Here is a 21545-nt window from a genome sequence, read left to right as displayed (position 1 = left end):
CTGGTTTAACAGCACTATTTGTATGGCAGTGTTACTGTGCAAAAGATTTAGGCACTTCAGATGTTGAGACTTCCTCTCCATCATCTTCAGGAGGCCTCTGATTGGTCCAGACTTATCCTACAAGTTCCAACAACCACAGTCAGTATAGGAGCTGTGGAGAAGCAGGAGTCCTCCAATCAACATTTGGTGCTGTTTTAATCAAATCACTGATTTGATTCAGGTTTTCATCTGTAGTGCACTTTGTATGAAATGCGTTGATAAGTACTGTAGTGTTTCATGGCATCATCTGTACCAAGCATCCACATCATACAGCATCTTTTCACAAGTGCCTGAAACTTTTGCACAGCGTGTAACTTTACAAGCCCTTCTCAGGCTTGTAAACAGCTTACAGTATTCAGTAATTTATTTATAATATAAATGAAATTAGTTAAACACTGCATTTACTGAGGTTTGTAATTGGAGGGGAAAATCATGGATGGTGTGTTACTGTAGCACAGCTGAGCATGTTGCACTTTTCTAACCTGATGATCTTCAGACACCACATTAAAGTCCACAATGAACAGTCTGTCTGTCTGTCTGTCTCATTTATCACATTTCACTGTTTTAAAAGCTGCTGCCAGTATTCAGATATTTAATATGTAGGACACTATGATTAACAAAGGATCAAAGATAATGAGTTGATTACACCTGAGAAATGATATAAGTGATGCAGCTTGAATGTAACTATTTAGTATAAATTAAGTCTGTGAACTTGTTTCTTTTTTATCCATTATGTAGTTATCAGAGGTAAATAGGAAGGCCTAGCTCATGCAATTATTTTAAGAGATTTTTTATATAGTATAGTTTAATTCAATAAGTGAAAGTTAATCTATTCTATATTTATTAGGCTACATTGAATATTTTAAGCCTTTTTGGAGCTTACAGCTCATGATTAAAAAATTAAAAAACAGCTCCTCAAAATATTAGAATATTCCCTAAAATCAAACTCAGAATTCAATATTCTGAGATAGATTATAGGTTTTTGTGATCATTAACATTAAATTTAAAAAAGGCTTAAAATATTTAACTTATGTGAGTCTCTCTTCATGAACTAAATTTAAAAAAAAAAAGCTTTTCCATGAGTTTGTAACCACCTTATGAGAAGATATTCTTATGCCTCATACCAAACCTTCCAAAAAAATATTGTAGCTTGATTCCGCCAGTGACAGAAATGAATCATCCCCAATGTAAGACATAATTACACTGGGTGAGGGATCCCTCACCCAGGACGGACAGACGGGACATAGATGTTGTAGCTATACAGACAAGAAAACAGTTTTCAACACAGAATATGGAAAAACATGGGAATGGTAAAGAGCTGATGAAGGCAGCTTCTGGTGGGCAGGCTGGGCCATATACAGGAACAGCAGAGTGAACAGGCCAGCTTACACTAGTGGCGTGCACAGGGGGGGGGCCCAATTGTTGAAAAACGCGTGCTAAAGTGCCCTCTTGGGAGCCAAAACACGTGTTAAAACAGGCCAAATCGATGTTTTTTTAGTCTTAAGGTATTGATATTATAAAACAGGCCGAATCGACGTTAAAATAGGCCACATTTTTTTCTACGCACCATGTCGCTACAGTCTCACTCTTGTCAGCCCTGAAAGTGCCCCCTGGGAGCCACATCTAGGACCCAAAACACATGTTAAACTGCCCTCTTCAGTGGCGAGGACCGATATTATGTGCCCTTTTTTTCCTTTTCGCCCCTGCCCTTCAAAAAGTCTGTGCACGCCACTGGGGAGGACTGGATGGCAGACTGGTTCATAGGAAGGGCAGCAGGGGAAAGGGGGGGTAGGGGAGGCGGTTGGTGCAGGGAGATGGAGCTCGGGTGGATCTGTGGAAACACAGAGAGAGTGTGAGACACCAAGGCCATACTAAAGGGGGGCAACAGATAAAGATAATGACAATTCAGAATATGCGAGGGGAGAGGAGAGGAGAGGAGAGGAGGCAAGGCAATTTTATTTGTATAGCCCGTTTTTACCAACAGTTTGTCTCAAAGGGCTTCACATGGCATCACAACAACATCCTCTGTCCTTAGACCCTCACATCCACTGAGGAAAAACTCCATGAAAACCAGGAGAAAGCTCAGGGTGAGCAACAGAGGAGGGATCCCTCAGCCAGGACGGACAGAGATGTTGTTACAGACAAGAAAACAGTTTATAACATGGAATATGGAAATGGAATCAGTCAGTTAACAAAAGCTGATGAAGGCAGCTTCTGGTGGACAGACTGGGCCAGCTACTGGATGGCAGACTGGTTGATGAGCAGGCTGGCAGGCTGGGGGTCAGGTGGTGGTTGGTGCTACTGACTGTATAGCTACTGACAACACAGAAACAACAAACAGCCCAGAAAAACCCCCAAATCAGCCGCCTGTCACTGGGAGGTGAGGGATAGACCACATGGCACTGTTACCTAGTTACCATCAACCCCATCGCAAGCTCAACATTCAGCTTGGACCCACTCATATAGAGACAGAAACAAACCATAGCCTACTACAACCCCATCTGCTTCAGTTAAACAAAGTAGACCCCCCCACACACACACACACACACACACACACACACACACAAGGTCAGTATTCAAACTCAGCCACAATGTTTGCATGTTCAGAATTGGACGAGCTCTTATTTGTTAAGGAGAAAGAAAACTAAAATGTATTCAGCGTTAAAGGACAATTCCGGGCAAATTCAACTAAGGGCTGCATGTTCCTAACATTTTAGGTCTAAAAGAAGGAATCTGAAGATTTTCAGTTTAATGTCTCCTGTTTTGCGGTAGTTGTGTCTGTCCCCACGTCGCCACGGCAGCAATGAATGAATGGGAGTGGATGTAAGTTCTGCTGTTTAGGCTGTTTCCATCCCTCAAAGCCACAGACAGCGTCAGATGGAGACTCAAACATGCAGCCAGAAGTTTATTTACTTCAAGCAAGTCAACATGTTTGTAAAACTAGATCTAATTCAGAGTCTCACGAGACCCAAGTTGCCGCTCGGTGTGTTCAGGTGCAGTGGGAAAAGTTAAGGCTTGTCTCATAAGGAATATCAACTCTTGACTTGCTTCAAGTAAAAAAAACTTCTCGCTGCATGTTTGAGTCTCCACCTGACGCTGTCTGTGGAAAAAAATGTACACTTGACACAAAACTACCGCAAAACAGCAGCAATTAAACTGAAAATCTTCAGATTGCTTCTTTTAGACCTAAAATGTTAGTAGAATCATTAGAGAGGTAACTCAGTCTTTAATACAGTTTCCCACTGTGATAGCTAAAGGCACAAACCAGGGACAGCTACAGCATGTTGTGGAAAGTCAGTTAGATTAATGTCAGAATCATAAATGCTGCAACTTTCCTCCTGTCGAAAACAACAACCTGTCAAGTTTTCTTTGTTACACATCCAGTCTCAATCTTCTCTCATCTTGAGCGTTGAACTTGTTTGTAGGAGTTTGATGCTCTGTCTCAGACACATGATTCCTCTTCATGTCTGTCATAAACCTTGGACCTGCAACTGCTGGGTTCTTCTTCTTCATTTTCTGTTGTGGAACACCTGACCCCCCCTCTACATCAGAGCAGCTGAAACTCTGGAGCTTTTTAAAGACTCATCTCTTTTCTCTGGCCTTCAACTCACCTTGACACCCTGACACCCTGACACCCTGAGCTTTTATGTTTAGTATAGCTTTTAATTGTTTTATCTTATCTTAGTAACTGTTTTTACGGCCCTATTTTACTGTTAATCTATGTTTGATGATTCTGTTGTTTTATTTATACTGCTAGCACCTGTATGTTGTGCAGCACTTTGGGCAACTAAGGTTGTTTTTAAATGTGCTATAGAAATAAACTTTGAGTTGAGTTGAGTTCTTCTTGCCTTCTATCTGCAGTATACTATTACTGCAGTATACTACTGTTGTCTTGTCTGTAACAACATCTCTGTCCCGTCTGTCCGTCCTGGGTGATGATCCCTCCTCTGCTGCTCACCCTGAGCTTTCTCCTGGTTTTCCCTGTTAAAAGGGGAAGCCAAATCAATTCACAATAAAATTTTCTGATGACACTGTCATACTTAGCCTGCTCACCAAACATACTAATTCGAGTGTTCATCAACTTAATCTAACTGTTAAATCTAGAGCTGAAATCTCAAGCCTTGTCAAAACTGCTGGCAAGATTATGGGTATAACACCCCCCCTAAATCCACAGGACCTTTTTGAGCAGGCGACGATCAGACAGGCAAATGCCATTTTAACAGATAGTTCTCATGTGCTGAATAGTGAATATACTCTCCTGAATTCTGGAAAGAGATATGGCACAATACAAACATTCCTTTGTGCCTGTATCAACCAAGCTTCTCAACAGCAGGAAATGATTGCGATGTTTCTGTATATGTATACGAACATAGGCTATGTGTGTATGGAAATGAATGTATTATGAGTCAAACTATGGACATATGTGAGTGAATGGATTAATGTATGCTTGAGGTTATGTGATGCTGATATGAATGTATATTTATGATTCCAGTTAGAGTAGCGGTGTGGATGCATGTGAATGACGTTCACGTCGGCTTGCTGCATGTGCAGGATTGTCCAGTGGTCTGTTTACTCCACCAGTCTTTTAACTTGATGTTCTTTTTGTACTGTATGTGTTTTTATGTATGCAACATGTTCCCTGTCTCCGCGACAAATTTCTCCCTGGTGGAGACTAATAAACTAACCTAACCTAACCTAAAGGGTTTCCATGGATATTTTCCTAAGTGGATGTGAGGGTCTAAGGACAGAGGATGTTGTTATGATGGGATGTAAAGCCCTTTGAGACAAACTGGTGGTAAAAACGGGCTATACAGATAAAGTTGCCTTGCCTTGCCAGTATCCAAACTGTGGATGTGGTTGTTGTCATGGTGCTGGCTGTCGAGAGCGTGCCTATGTTCCCTCTGGACTCTCTCTACCTATCTGGCCTGTCTAGCCTCTACCTGGTCTTTTTACTAAACTTAACCAACTCTTTTCTTCATTGCCTAAACCCAACCAATGGTGGGACCAAAGGGCTGTGGGAACATAGGGCCTCATTTTCAGTGACAACAAAAGTTAGAAATGTGGGAACATAAGGCTGTGGGAACATAGGAATGACCCCCTGGCGGTCGCTGGTGGGACGTGTCTGGACTTTGAACAGCTTCGTCTTGCTTCTGACACCGAGGTGCTCAAACCAGGAAACAGTGTCAGAGTGAGTTCCAGTCAGTGATTGGTCGACTCGCTGTGTGTAATATAGTGCACTGGCAGGAAAATCCCTCTGCTGTGCTTATCACAGGGTGAAGTCAGGTCATACGGGACACTTTAACCACCAGCAAAAGGTGCTTAGCCTACTTCAGATCTCTCCAATATTTCTGTTGTTAAAGCAGAAGTAAGTGATATATTTGTGTTAATCTAAGTCTTAAATAGTTATATCTTCCGACAGCAATCACTTCTATAGAGTGTTTGGTCTGAAACACGGGTCTGTCAGTCACTCTGCTCTGCTCTGAGCCCAGGAGAAAACATTTATCGTATCCTACAGTTTTTATCCAATGAGGAGAGAGAACGGCATGCAGGGCTGTGTGTGCAGCCAAGGGACGCCGTGAATGTGGCGACGTAGGGACGAGGACTGTTATGGTGCGTTCAAGGAAACTCGTGTTTTTCCGACCTGTGAAGTGGTACCAGTTCGATCTGGTGCGAGTTCACGGGTCAGAAGTTACGAGTGGCCGTTATAGTGACTTTCACCGGTAAAACAGGTCAGAAAAACACGAGTGGGTTGCCTGGAACGCTACAAAGTCGTAAGTCGTGACTTGAAGGTGTAATTTACGATTTCAAAAGCCTGCCGGGAACGCAGCATTAGCCAAAACGACCGGACCACTTACTTCTGCTTTAAATAATAGGCTATTGTAAAGTATCCTATATTTGTTTAGAAACTATAAACTCACAGAAACCCCTTCTCTCCCCCTTCTGCAAGTTTCAGGTAATATGGTAGGCCTACAGCTTTTACAGTAATATGGGACATTTATTTTTAGTCTGACAGTTTCCTGTCTATGGTTATGGCAACTATTTAAACCCGTTTTTTGTGATTGGCTGATAATATTTGAATTGCAAAATGCCTCAGACTTTATGTCCCATATGACCTGACTGACTTCACTCTGACACAACCAGCAGCAACAGTGGTGGGATGGAGGGGGAGGGGCCCTCTGCATGACGTCATCCCAGTGGGCGGGGCCTTCTCGGCACCTGCTGCTGCTGCTGCTGGACAGCCAGGTTAATGGATAAGCGGCTACCTGCGGAAGCGGAACACACACACACACACACACACACACACACACACACACACAGCTCTCTGTCTGAGATGAGAAGCAGCAGCTCGGTGTGTTGACAGACTCGATCCGAGACTTAGTGGACCCTCTGGACCCTCTGGACCCTCTGGACCCGCTGGCCCCGCGGACATGGACCGCTACAGGTACCTGATCCTGGACCAGAGGAGCGTGCTGGTCCTCGGGGTGATCCAGATCGCCTGCGCCGGTCTCTGTGTGGTCTGCGGCTTCATGGACGCGGTCTTCCGTAAGAACACCCCGCTGAGCGCCAGCAGGACGCCGCTGTGGGGAGGACTGGTGAGACACACACACACACACACACACACACACACACACACACACACACACACACACACACACACACTTCCGGTCTGTCTGACCATGACGTCACGGCCTGGCTGCAGTAGTGATGAGTGATCTTGATGTTATCTGAAAAAATGCACCAATAGACATTTGAGGAAACTTTCCCAAGAAATTAATACCCCAGCAGCTAAACTGTTGTGGACCAGGGCCGTTGCTAGGAATTCTGGGCCCCCTTAAAGAATACTAAAGTGGGCCCCTCCCCCTAACTTTTCCTTTTTTTTTCTTAGACTACGTATGTATTATCGTTTTTTATTTTGCCTTCTTTGTTTTGATGCTAATGCAGCATTACACTGCAAAAACTCAAGTATCTGAGCAAGAATATTTGTCTTATTTCTAGTCAAAATGTCATTTCTAGTCAAAACAAATCTCATTCTACTTAAAATAAGACACATCATATTAAAAGCAGCTTGTTTTTAGACACTTTTTACTTCTTTCAAGCAAATTTTCACTTGGAATAAGTAGAAAAAATCTGATAGTGGAGCAAGTTTTTCTTTCTTATTACAAGCACAAAAAACTTACTTTCACTGGCAGATTTGTCTATTTATTACCAGCAAATTTACAAAACAAAAACCCAACTTTTTTTATCTTCATCTCTTACTGTAAATCATATCTGGACACACTTAATTTTTGCAAAAACTCCAAAGCTTTAAAAACTTTAGCTTTATGTAATGAATTTGATTTATTTTAATTTATTTATTTTCTCTCTGTTGCTCTCTTTATTTGATTCATGCACTATTGTCATTATTATGTTTTTTTTTCTTTTGTTTTGTTATTTTCCCAAAGTGCATTACCTCGAGCATTCCGTGTTCGTATTGACAGTTGCCTTGTACACTACTTTGTGTAAATAAAGTTTATTAAAAAAAAAAAAAAAATCTTAGATGTTATCTGACGAATAGAAATGAAATGAAATGATAATTAGTAATTAGAATTGAGTAATCACTTTGTGTTCTTATAAATAAAAAATGCCAAACATCCAATTTACTGCCTGTAGTCCCTTAGATGAGCAGTTTCCTCCCCCTGCTGTATGTACAGTAGGCTATATGATAAAAAGGTGAATGTCAGCTATGAACAAATGAGACATCATTGCATTTTCACTATTGCTGCGGATTTTATTGGCAAAATAAATAATTGATCCATGGAGACAATCATTGGCAGATTAATCAATAATGAAAACAATCAGGATAGCAGCTCTGATATCAATGGTCTCCATAAATAAAACAACTATAGCCTAACAGCCTCTCCATAGCTATAGATGCCCAGTAGACAGCAGTGGTGTGTTATTTACTGTTTAAATGTCCTTGTAAAGTGATGTCATGGTGGAGGACATAGAAACATAACTCTGCCCACGTGTTTTTCTTCTCATGTGGAGAAGAAGTCAGACTCAGGAACTAAGAAAGGTGTGATCTAAATAAAAATAAAAATGTCTTAATATTATCTGCACTCATTGTACAGTAAAGTCCTGGTCTCGTCCTGCAGGTCATGGCCTGTCCTGGTGTCCTGGCCCTCTTCGCCTCCCAGAGGAAAAACTCACTGCTGGTAAGTCAGTCAGTAGTTTTAGTTAGTTAGTCAGTAGTTTGTTTTTCCTGCGTCCTCCGATATAGAACTGCTACAGACACCATGTGATCCTGTCCTGCTCTGATCCTCCATCTGTTTGGGTTTCCTCTTCCACTGACCCACACGTCCTCCCAGCTGTCAGACAGGACCACACCGACAGGAAGAACAAGCAATCACTGGAATTATTATCCAAATCACTAGTGTACAGACAAGTTGAGGTAAAATGTGCAGGAAAAACACAGTTTTTATTTGGACCTAACCAACTCACGTATCCCTCCGCCCAGGGTTAGCGCCCGCCGATCAGCAGTTGGTTAGGTCCAAATAAAAACTGTGTTTTTCCTGCACTTTGAAGGGCTGGAAAAAATTATATTATAGTGAACAATGGAACTGTGTATTTTTTTTCAGGTAAAACCTCTTTTAGGCCGTGAAAATAGGCCGTTTCTTTGGGTCTGTTCACAACAATGTATGTTGTAAATCTCTGGGCAGGGCTATTATGGGCTGGTGTTGCTAACGGGAGGAGTGCAGAGAGTCTTCTACTGCAATTAAAGTACTTAGGGGCTATTTGTAGATCATACAACCCCACTTTTTAAAAAAAAAAATGCTACTATCCCTTTAATGTAAAACATGTTTCAAGTACATTACAAGCAAACCAAAAGAGCAGTCAGCAGAGCCTGGGCTGCTTCAGCTGCTCTTTGTCTCTCTAGCAATAGATAAGACCAGTTTCTGCAATGTTCTGATGATGCTGATGCTGTTGGGAAGGAGGAGGAGGAAAATGATGAAGCATTTCCTTATTTGTGAGCCGTGTGACTGGGTGCTCCATGTTTGAAAGCCTTCCAGTGGAAACAGAGCAGACGGTGGTGTTTCCTGTTTCCTGTTTCCTGTGTCCCTGCAGGTGAGTGTGATGGTGGCGGCAGCCGGCCTCTCCTGTGTGGCTGCTGTCTTCATCGCTGCCTACTCCTGTCTCACTCTCACCTACGGGGAGGAGGACAAGGACGTCTTCCACCACCACGACAGTCCCCACGTGGTGAGTAAAAGGCTCTCAGGTTTTATTAAGTGGGCAGACAATATGGAGTAAGACCACTTCCAAAAAAGATGTGTCCATGATTCTTCTAACCATTCGTATTCGTAATGATAAACATTTGTATGTCAATAAAAAAGTTGTACCCAAAATTCTGCTGTCATACACATGAGTCTGATATATTATTTTAATGAAATAAATAACTAAATACTGGATGTGTTATTGACTTTACCTGTGACCCTTGAGTTGCCGGTGTCCATGGGTGCACTGTTGTCAGCCGTGTGCGCGTTTGGAGCAATCGGGGTTCGATTGCTTTCCCCTGTGACCTGCCTGTGACGTCATTTCAACACTTTTTCTACTCGTACCCACAAACTTGAATTCGTGTTCACAGTGAAGACTTCGTAGTCGTAGAAATTAGAGTTGTATTCACAAGACTTTGCACTCACAGCTTTTAGATTCATGCTCACATAAAAACAATCCTAACCCTAACAACTTCTCAGACTCATGTGTATGACAGCAGAATTTTGGGTACAACTTTTTTATTGACATACAAATGTTTATCATTACGAATACGAATGGTTAGAATCATGGACACATCTTTTTGGAAGTGGTCTTACTCCATAGCCTACCTGACACATTGTAATTAATACCCAATCAGGAAAACAGTGTCAGGCTTCTTCTTCCTTGGAAATCCTGCTACTTCCCATGGAAAATCACCAACTTTCACCAAAATGTCGCCCCAATACTTATGAAACTTTTGTACATTTAAACTCAGCACCAATTATGAAGTCCATCACTCTGTGTTTGGTTTTTTCAAAAACTGTGAATGTGAATGGATACCAACTTTCTTTGTCCAAAAAGACACACCAAAAAACATCCAAATACCTCCATACTGCTCGTATGTAATGTCCGTCTTGTATTGAAGTTGAAATTGTCCCGAAAAAAAATTTAATAAGTCTATATTTCCGCTACAAACAAGCTTGAAATATAGACTTATTTAATTTATTTCGGGATAATTTCGCATGTCGGGGCTTCAATACAAGACGGACATTACATACGAGCAGCATGGAGGTATTTGGATGTTTTCTGGTGTGTCTTTTTGTTACGAAGACAGTTGGTATCCATTTGCAACCGTTATATGGACATGCACTGCTACGCCGAGACCCCCTGTAACTCAGAGAAGCCACGGAGGACTCTGAAACTTCTCCCAGCCCTTAGTCCACATGAGGGGGAGGAGATAATGAGTGAAATTAAAATTTTGGGTGAACTATCCCTTTAAAAACGTGTGACCAACATTTCCATGCTGTCAATAATATGCAATATTATGCATTAGCTGATCTGGTTCTGGTTTAACAGCAGACATTAGTACATTAGTGATCTGTTTCTGTCTCTGCTCAGACGTTTGTGCTGCATCGGATGGTGAAGGGGGCCAACGCCACCATCCTGCTGAGCTGCAGCGTCAGCCTGCTCCTCTCCTCCCTCATCGCCTACCTGGGCAGCCGCAGTCTGCCGCGCTGTGGCTGCTACGACACCAGGACCGGACTGGTAGGACCTCACATCTGCACTGAATGAATGGAACCAAAAACATTATGAGAATAACCATAAACACAGATCAAATGCAGGGCCGTTGCTAGGAATTCTGGGCCCCCTTAAAGAATACTAAAGTGGGCCCCTCCCCCTAACTTTTCCAGTTTTTTTTCTTAGACTACGTATGTATTATCGTTTTTTATTTAGCTTTCTTTGTTTTGATGCTAATGCAGCATTACACTGCAAAAACTCAAGTATCTTAGCAAGAATATTTGTCTTATTTCTAGTCAAAATGTCATTTCTAGTCAAAACAAATCTCATTATACTTAAAATAAGACTCATCATATTAAAAGTAGCTTGTTTTTAGACACTTTTTACTTCTTTCAAGCAGATTTTCACTTGGAATAAGTAGAAAAAATCTGATAGTGGAGCAAGTTTTTCTTTCTTATTACAAGCACAAAAAACATGCTTTCACTGGCAGATTTTTCTATTTATTGTGAATTTAAGTGAAAATGATCTAAAAACAAGTTAATTTTTAGGTAATGAGTCTTATTTTAAGTGGAAAGAGATTAGTTTTGACTAGAAATGAGACATTTGGACAAGAAATAAGACAAATATTCTTGGAAAGATGTAGAGTTTTTACAGTGTACTATGAGTATTAGTCAGGGTCTTACGCAGAATAAATCAGTCATACAAAGATTAGACTACTGGGGTTTTTTATGGGCCCCACTGGGCGCTGGGCCCCTAGAGTTATCATCACCTTTCTCCCCTAGACAACGGCCCTGCAGGCAGGCAGGGCACACACACTAACAGGTATATCCAAACACAAGTATAACAACAACACAAACATACAGAAGAGACTTACAACGTGGAGCTGTGCGCCGTGGACGTGCACGGTTCCCTACGTTGTTGTCAGGCAGGTGTTTCCCACGGAGCTCTGCCCTGTTTGAAAAGTGAAGAAAGCCCTAAGTGGAAAGACGTCGCCTCCGAGATGTAGAATGTGTGTTATAGAAGAGAAACACACATTTCAGGACCACTAACTTATATCATCAGAACAGACATGTCTGTCAGCATGTCTGTTGTGATGATACAAGTCAGCAGTGTAAAGTAGAGCTGTCGTGTTGTAATTAATTATTGCTTATAAAATGGAAAGGTGAAATCCTGCGATCTGATTGGTTGTTAACCGTGGTATAATGAGCATATACCACGGCTACTATTCTAAAGCCTTATCACAGCGTAGGCTATCACTCCGCGTCAGGCACGTATGACTGGTATGAATGGAAGTTGTTGTCATGTATCCATGACAACGGACTGTTGCAGTCTGTTGCAGTCTGAGTTTTTACGATGTTAAAAAATGGACTAGAGTAGTTAAATTGACATGTTTAAGGTGAACTTTGACCTCCAGAGGGTTAACAATGGTAGAGGGGACTGAGCAGTGACAGAGGAAAAGACCAGATGCAGAGCTAACTAGGAGCTAACGTCTGGAGAGGTGGGACTAGTTTTTTCACAGTGAGGCTATTTTATCGGATAATATGTATTTCTGGTTGAATAAAACTACATGAAATTGATTGCATATTCCTCTTGTCATTATTGGTAACCGTTTTATAAAAGCAATATATATACATATATTGCTTAAATATAGCCTACTGTACCTGTCACTCCTATTATTTCCAATGTACAGGTGCATTAGAATATCATGGAAAAGTTTATTAGGGCCTATGTCAGTAATTCAATTCAAAAAGTGAAACTAATATACAGTGTATATATATCTCTCTGCCTCCTGCTGTGATTTAAGAAGCTTCTGACATGACGACGTGTCATTTCCTCATAAACACGGTCAAAGTACAGGTCCGAGACATTTCGTCAAATGAAGATATGTTGCAAGACGATTGAAGTTCTGAAGGGTGTTAAACTCATTTTAGTTCAGGGGCCACATACAGTACAGCGCAATTTGGAGTGGACCAGTAAAATAACAGCATAATAACCTTTAAATGACATGACATGGTTTTGCTTTTATGCTTGTTTTGCTTGCACTGCAAAAACTCAAAATCTTTCCAAGAATATTTGTCTTATTTCTTGTCAAAATGTCTCATTTCTGGTCAAAACTAATCTCTTTCCACTTAAAATAAGACTCATTACCTAAAAATTAACTTGTTTTTAGATAATTTTCACTTGTTTCAAACAAATTTTAACTTGAAATAAGTAGAAAAATCTGCCAATGATGCCAAAGTTTTTTGTGCTTGTAATAAGAAAGAAAAACTTGCCCCACTATGATTATTCCAAGTGAAAATCTGCTTGAAAGAAGTAAAAAGTGTCTAAAAACAAGCTACTTTTAATATGATGTGTCTTATTTTAAGTAGAATGAGATTTGTTTTGACTAGAAATGACATTTTGACTAGAAATAAGACAAATATTCTTGCTAAGATACTTGAGTTTTTGCAGTGTAATGCTGCATTAGCATCAAAACAAAGAAGGCTAAATAAAAAAACGATAATACATACGTAGTCTAAGAAAAAAAACTGGAAAAGTTAGGGGGAGGGGCCCACTTTAGTATTCTTTAAGGGGGCCCAGAATTCCTAGCAACGGCCCTGCTGATTCCTGAAGCTCTGTGTAAAAGATTGAGTTGACTGCAGACAGTGTTGACCGGTCGGCTCAGTACTGGATGTGTAACCTGCTGTCCACTGTGTGTGTGTGTGTGTGTGTGTGGGTGTGTGTGTGGGTGTGTGTGTGTGTGTGTGTTGTAGGAAACACTTGTTCCTCAGTCCGACCCTGGAGACACAGAGATGGTCTGCACCTGGCGAGGTAAGTAACCTTCCTGTTGACTCACACATTTAAACTCATAGTACTCCGTCCATACCGTGTACTTGGTCGTGAGTCAAATAAAAAGTGAAAGTAAAAGTAAACATGCTTTTTTTTTATTTCCCAGAAAAAGAAAATCACTGTTCATGTTTGTCTTTCGAGGTTGGTTTCTACCATGGAGTATTAGGACCAGATTTGACACCAAAAGAAATCATTACACTGCAAAAAATCTAATATCTTACCAAGAATATTTGTCTTATTTTTAGTCAAAATGTAATTTATAGTCAAAACAAATCTAATTATACTTAAAAATAAGACTAATCACATTAAAAAGCAGCTTGTTTTTAGAAGCTTTTTACTTCTTTCAAGCAGATTTTCACTTATAATAATCTGATAGTGGAGCAAGTTTTTCTTTCTTATTACAAGCACAAAAAACGTCCTTTCACTGGCAGATTTTTCTACTTATTTCAAGTGAAAATGTGTTTGAAACAAGTGAAAATGATCCAAAAACAAGTAAATTTTTAGGTGATGAGTCTAATTTTAAATGGAAAGGGGTTGTTTTGACTAGAAATTAGACATTTTGACAAGAAATAGGACAAATATTCTTGGAAAGATTTTGAGTTTTTGCAGTTTATGTTACACAATATTACATGAATGAAAGTTAGAATTTAAAGGGACATTGTGTAACTTCTCCTGTTATCTATTCAGGAAAATCGGATTATTTTGTTCAAAAGTCTGTTTTTCATTAACCAGTAATCCCCCCATCAACAAAGTGAAGTGTTCCTTTCAGCTCTGAATGAGCCGTTCATATCATTCATATCTACATGGAGCGGGTAAGCTCGGTGCTGCTGCCATGTGGTGTCGCCATGTTTTTACGTTCAGTGGCCGTTGCCGTTGCTAGGAATTCTGGGCCCCTTTAAAGAATACTAAAGTGGGCCCCTCCCCCTAACTTTTCCTTTTTTTCCCCTTAGACTACGTATGTATTATCGTTTTTTATTTAGCCTTCTTTGTTTTGATGCTAATGCAGCATTACACTGCAAAAACTCAAGTATCTTACCAAGAATATTTGTCTTATTTCTAGTCAAAACAAATCTCATTCTACTTAAAATAAGACTCATCATATTAAAAGCAGCTTGTTTTTAGACACTTTTTACTTCTTTCAAGCAGATTTTCACTTGGAATAAGTAGAAAAAATCTGATAGTGGAGCAAGTTTTTCTTCCTTATTACAAGCACAAAAAACTTACTTTACCACATCGCCATGACAACATATTGTCACGTGTATTGTTTTGCCTCGTGCTGACGGACCACTTGTTTACATAGAGGCTTGTTTAAGCCGTTACGTGCAGCGGCTGTCGTCCGTCTGCCATCTGACCGATTTCAGGTGAATGCAGCATGAAAAATACAATTGGCTTTATGCACAGCTCCACTACTTCCTGAAATAAGCCAGCTCGTTTATTTCCTGTCTAACATTATTGGACCAACTGATTAATCCAAGTGTGTCTGACCTCACAACAATGGTCAGACACACCTGGATTAATCAGTTGGTCCAATTATTATTTCAGGAAGTAGTAGAGCTGTGCATAAAGCCCATTGAATTGCTTGTGATATACAACCGCAACGCTAGATGGGAGGAATTCCTACACAATGTACCTTAAAAAAAAAAATGTATATAAATATTTTATTTCAAGAAGAATTGTCAATATTACGACTCCATTTTAGTTCAGTAAAATCACTTTTACGGCATTATTTTTTATTTTTGGGAGCTTAGTCATCACTGAAAATGTATCAATCCAAAATTCGGTCATAATTTTGAGATGTTAGATGTATCCTGGGTGCTGGTCCTGCTTTATCACTTTATTTTGGAGTGTTGTGTTGTTGTTTTTTTGTTCCCCAGTGTTTATTTTGTGCACATGAAGAAAACAAACCAAACCTGAGCAATGTTCCCTCTAATTTTCAAAACTCGTGAGCAGAAATTCAACTCCCCTGATGAGCTGCTGGAGCGACTTTGAGCGGCAGCTTAAACGTACACACAGTACGTCCACATGCTGGTGCTATGGCCTCACCTCTCCAACTCCAAATATCAATACAATTGGCTATTACTATAATGATTAATAACAGATTATTTTGACAACATTAAAGGCTACTCCAGTTACAGTTAATGATAACAAAATACAATATTGTTTTGGCAAAATAGATTTTACATGTATTGCCATATGAACAATATGAAAAAAATAACTAACATCAAGTTGGTGTCATCAACTCTTGGCACAGAATCATTCTTGATATGAACAGTAATAATAATTCTAAAGCAAAAGTAGTTGCACTACAGACCACGGTTAAGGCCATAAATTTCACAATTCGAAGCCACATTAGGGAGAAATAAACAGTAAACTAGTCGGGGATATTTGAGTGTGCAACTTTTTTTTGTCTTCTGGGCAAAGAGGTGGAGCAGTAAAACACCTTAGAGGGAACAGTGAACCTGAGTGATCCAGGCAGACAGAGGCTGTAAGAGACGGTCTGTTTTTGATTTTTGATTTGATTTTTATTTGTCTCAAACCAGCACATCAAAAGACAAACAATTTATGTAACAAGAAACAAAACAATAATGATACTGTGCCAGTTTGAGAATAGAAGGGGCTGAAGGAAGCAAAGCTGATCAAGTTCAGCCCCCCCGCCACATTGTGATTCATGTCATACATCTGTAGTTCCATACAATTCAGAAGATTAAAAACATATTGCTTTAATATGAAATAAGACCATGATTATAAATAAAAAGAGTAAAATTAGCTGTCAAGTTCTTTATAGCTGTCCAAGAGTGTATGTTTGTACTTACTTTTAAATAGTTATTGCACATTTTTATATCCTCATCTAGTCTATTCCACATTTTTACACCACAAAAATAGATGCTAAAACTTTTCAGGGTAGAATGGATGGTAGATTATTTAAAGTTACAGTTCCCTCTTAAATCATATATGCTTTCTCTGACCATAAACATTTTTTGGGATGTTTATTAGTAGCAACCTATTCCAGGCTTTAAACAAAATCTGACCCGTTTTGAATTTGACCAGGTCCTCAAATCTTAAAATACCCGATTTTAAAAACAACGGATCTGTATGATCAAGGTACCCAGCATGATGAACCATCCTTATGACTCTTTTTTGTAAAATGCAAATCTTTTGTAAAGTGCTTTTATATGTGTTTCCCCCCCATACCTCAACACAGTAAGATAAGTACGGATCAGTGAGTGCATAGTGCAGCATTTGAAGTGACTTCTGATCTAAAACATGTCTAGTTTTACCCAGAATTCCAATACTTCTGGATACTTTGGAGCACAAATATTTCACATGAGATTTAAAGTCCCACTCCCGCGACCCTTTTCGGCCATTTTAAAACCAGCTCATTAGCCATGCACATTAGCAATGCACCTCTGGAGGGTGGGCGGAGACTGCGCTGCTCTGCACCCGCCCAGCCACCTCCTCGCACCCCACCCCCCCGCTTGCTGACAGCTGGACATTGTACAATTACAGATTCAGCGCGTTTAGCATAAAACTCCACACTGGAATTCGATCCCAGACTGGTGCATAGTCCTTGCTCATGGTGCAAGCTGCTCTACCAGGTGAGCTATACCTGTTATACCTTGACAGCTACACCGAGCTGTGAAGGCTTTCACCTCTGAGCCAGATGCAGAGCGGGGCGGGAGCTTGTAGCACTAGTGCCCTCCCCTGGAGCTGTGACACCCTCAACTCCAGTCTTCCTGAAACTGCCAGTTCGCGTCTGCCATTGGTTCACAGCAGTTTGAAGGCAGAAAAACTCTGAAATGCAATTTTGCACTTCCTTTTCTGCTGATATGTGCTCTAACACAAGAAAAATGCCACAGGAACATGTGAAAAGCTCAGAAAACACGATTTTCACGGGAGTGGGTCTTTAAACAAAGGTGATGTGATGCAGCTGTCCTCTGTGTCCAGCAGGTGGCGATGACAGGCTGTTCAACTCCCCGGCCCGGCCCACTGAGCAGGGCCCCCCCCCCGCTGGGCCGGACCAGGACCAGGACCAGGGCCCCTCCAACCCTCCTCCATACACCCGGCTGACCTGACACAGCCGATTCAAGATGTCCCTCCACATTTCTTACCGGTGCCCGTATCCATGGAGACGTAGTTTATAGAAGCACAAGATGTGAATACGACGAGCCCCATCAGGACTGATTCAGTTTGTTCTTATTCATAAAACTTTGTACATTTTTATGTGTTTAATTAATAAATGAAAGAATCAACGTGGCTGAAGTGATTTACAGAGATGGACAGAGTACTACTCGACCCCAGTACTTGAGTAAGAGTACAAATACTACTGGTCAAAGTTACTCCGTTACAAGTAAAAGTAGCTCAGTTGACATGTTACTCAAGTAAGAGTAAAAAAGTACTTGCTTTTAAAGGTACTTAAGTATCCAAAAAGTAAGAGTCAGAGTAAATTTCTTATTTTTCACATCAATGAATTATTACTATAATTTTTTCTAAATGAATTTAAGAACCTTTTAACTCTTGTTTCTGAGAATGAACTCTTTGTTCAATAGTATTTTAGAAAAAGAAAAGAAAAGAAAAAAAGAGCAGAGTAAAAGTAACAAGTACTTTTCAGCCTTCCTAGAAATTAACTCGAGTAAAAGTAAGAATATTTGTCTTGGAAATGTATTCAAGTAAGAGTAATAAGTACCAATGGAATCTAATAGGGGAGAGTGGGGTGAGATGAGCCAGTGGGTAAGTTGACCCACCCCTTGTTTCTAGGAAACTATAGGAAAAAGTTAGCATGTGACCAAATATTAGGGAGGCAGGCATCATTTCATGGAGTCTGTGAAGATTAGAACCACGTGAGTAAAGTGGTTTAACATTTTTTTTTTTTTTTTAAAGTATATTTTTCGGCTTTTTGCCTTTATTTGATAGTGATGACAGTAGAGATAGACAGGAAATGGGGAGGCAGAGAGAGGGGGAATGACACGCAGGAAAGGTCTGCCCGACGCGGGATTCGAACCGGGGACGCCTGCGGCGAGGACTGTAGCCTCTACATGGGGCGGCCGCTCTACCCACTGCGCCACGCACCGCCCCGTGGTTTAACATTTATGACCAAAAAAATCATTTTTCACTCTCGAGAGTGAATTTTGTCGATCATAAGTTTCATGAGAATTGTGTTTAGACCAAAACAGATGATTGTAAATTTGTTTTATACATGGGTTGTGGTATCTATGAGCTACAACATGAGGTAGTAAACCTAGCATGAAACTGCACCATTTTAGCTGTGAGAGCAATAAACCCAAGCTAAGGTAGCTGTGGGGTAAGTTGAGCCACCTATCCTATACACTTAATGAATGTATTTTGGCTGTATATGTCCAAATGATTAAATCAAGATTCTGTATGTTTGTGATTACAGTAAGTATGTTCCTATAAACAGGAAAAGTTGTTTATAGTGAGGCCAAACTTTACTTTCAAAGAAAAATATCTGGGATTCTTCCCAAGATGCGATTTAATTACAAAACTCCCCAAATCTCAGTGAGTTGGTGACTCAGCAGGAAGTCCCTGCAGTTTGTGTTCACCTGTAACCTGGACAGATGAAATATTAAGTAAAGGGGGAGGGAGGAGATGGATGGAAGGAAAGAAGGGGGGGTTGATCAATTTACCCCACTCCTATGGTCACAAGACCACTTTTTTTGAACATGCTATATTTTAAAAACTGTTATATTTACACTCATTCTGTTAATTTGTAGGGATGCAAAACATCCTGAAATATATGCAGATGTGTTAGTTAGCAACAAAACTATAATTGTCTTGATGTAGTGATCCTGAATACAAAAAGTGGCTCAACTTACCCCACTCTCCCCTACTCAAGTAAAGTACAAATCCTCTGGATATGTAGCCTACTTAAGTAAATGTACTCCGTTACGGTCCACCACTGGTGATTTCTAAAAAAAAGACGACTCCTTAGTGTGAAATGTTGAGAGAAGTTTATTGCAAGGTTACACATGACCAAACCGTTGCAGGCCTCCCTCGCTCCCAATTCATTTATAGTCGCCTTGTGAATCACTACCGTTCTGTCTGTCTTCATGTCCCTTTGTGAGCGTTTGCAATGACAGGTACAGAACCAGTGTTTGTTTGTAGTTCATGGCTGCAGCGACAGACAGGACATGACACGACCCGGTCCAGTGTGCAGCACGTATCAAAATCAAAGGACACTTCAAAGAACAAGACACAGAAAGCAGATGTACATTACAACATGTCACGATGTCTTTTCAACAGTGAGTCCTGAATGAATGAATGAATGAATGAATGAATGAAGGCCGTTTGGTTTGTTTATGTACAGCAGAGGAAGCCACGAGACCAGCTGTGGCTACGTCATGGCAACAATGTTCACTGATCATACAACAACAACACACATGCAAAATATATCAGCAGCTCAGAGTGAGAGTGAGGATGGGCATCATGTACATCCAGGGCCGTTGTCTAGGGGAGAAAGGTGATGATAACTCTAGGGGCCCAGCGCCCAGTGGGGCCCATAAAAAACCCCAGTAGTCTAATCTTTGTATGACTGATTTATTCTGCGTAAGACCCTGACTGATACTCATAGTACACTGTAAAAACTCAACATCTTTCCAAGAATATTTGTCTTATTTCTTGTCCAAATGTCTAATTTCTAGTCAAAACTAATCTCTTTCCACTTAAAATAAGACTCATTACCTAAAAATTAACTTGTTTTTAGATCATTTTCACTTAAATTCACAATAAATAGAAAAATCTGCCAGTGAAAGTAAGTTTTTTGTGCTTGTAATAAGGAAGAAAAACTTGCTCCACTATCAGATTTTTTCTACTTATTCCAAGTGAAAATCTGCTTGAAAGAAGTAAAAAGTGTCTAAAAACAAGCTACTTTTAATATGATGAGTCTTATTTTAAGTATAATGAGATTTGTTTTGACTAGAAATGACATTTTGACTAGAAATAAGACAAATATTCTTGCTAAGATACTTGAGTTTTTGCAGTGTAATGCTGCATTAGCATCAAAACAAAGAAGGCTTAATAAAAAACGATAATACATACGTAGCCTAAGAAAAAAAAAAAAAGGAAAAGGTAGGGGGAGGGGCCCACTTTAGTATTCTTTAAGGGGGCCCAGAATTCCTAGCAACGGCCCTGTGTAGATGGAGCAATGTGCAGCACAAAGCCTCACACACACACACACACACACACACACACACACACACGTCTTCTACTATCTAACAGCCTGTTCCGTGTCCATCATAGTGTGTGTGTGTGTGTGTGTGTGTGTGGATGTGCCCTACAGTGTAAAGTGATTGAGTGATGTTTTCCCGGCGCCAGATAAGTGTGGTCCACTTTACACCGTCTCCATGGAGATCAGACTCACTTATCAAAATGATAATCGAATAATCGGTTTGGGTAGTTTTTTTTTTTAAAGAAAAAAGTCCAAATTCTCTGATTTCAGCTGCAATAAATGACAATAATGACAATAAACTGAATATCTCTTTGGTTTGTGGACAAAACAAGAGATTTGAGGACGTCATTTTGTGGTTTCGGAAACATATTTTACCATTTTATTGACCAAACAACTAATCGTTAATTAATCGTTTAAAAAATCAACAGATTAGTTGATAATGAAAATAATCGTTCAGACCTACAATGAGCGACTTCAGCAGTCAGTGTGACATCAGCTGTTGGAAATAGCAAAACTAGCCTACAGCTCCTTAATGTGTGAGACCCTACCCCACAATAATGACCCAACCCCCCCACCCCCCATGTCTCAGGTTGACTGACTCACCTCATCTGGTTGCTGTTAATATGAACGTTAAGCACTTAAAGACAGTGAGGGTTGTACAGTACATTAGCTGCTTTTTTCAAAATCTCTTTTTTCATCCTTAAGCATGACATACAGTATATCTACATACAGTAAATCTGTCTGA

At 40.3% G+C, this 21545-nt stretch overlaps 1 protein-coding gene across 2 annotated transcripts; it reads left to right on the top strand.

Annotated features, from left to right (window-relative positions):
• Positions 1–6456: 6456 nt before the first annotated feature.
• LOC146980377 (uncharacterized) lies at positions 6457–17744 on the top strand. Of its 2 annotated transcripts, none has more exons than XM_085788786.1 (6): positions 6457–6632; positions 8175–8234; positions 9145–9276; positions 10669–10815; positions 13542–13599; positions 17563–17744. In XM_085788786.1, exons 1-6 carry the CDS (start codon positions 6468–6470, stop codon positions 17688–17690), a joined length of 690 nt encoding a protein of 229 aa, XP_085644912.1. In that variant the 5' UTR covers positions 6457–6467; the 3' UTR covers positions 17691–17744. The 2 variants fall into 2 exon arrangements, with proteins under 2 accessions (XP_085644912.1, XP_085644913.1); XM_085788787.1 differs by having other exon boundaries at positions 17566–17721.
• Positions 17745–21545: the final 3801 nt, after the last annotated feature.

The sequence above is a fragment of the Trachurus japonicus genome, chromosome 10 (genome assembly GCF_045865225.1).
Source record: "Trachurus japonicus isolate A0001 chromosome 10, Traja_1.0".
In the NCBI taxonomy this organism is placed as follows: Eukaryota; Metazoa; Chordata; class Actinopteri; order Carangiformes; family Carangidae; genus Trachurus; species Trachurus japonicus.
This window is presented reverse-complemented; position numbering and strand designations above follow the sequence as displayed.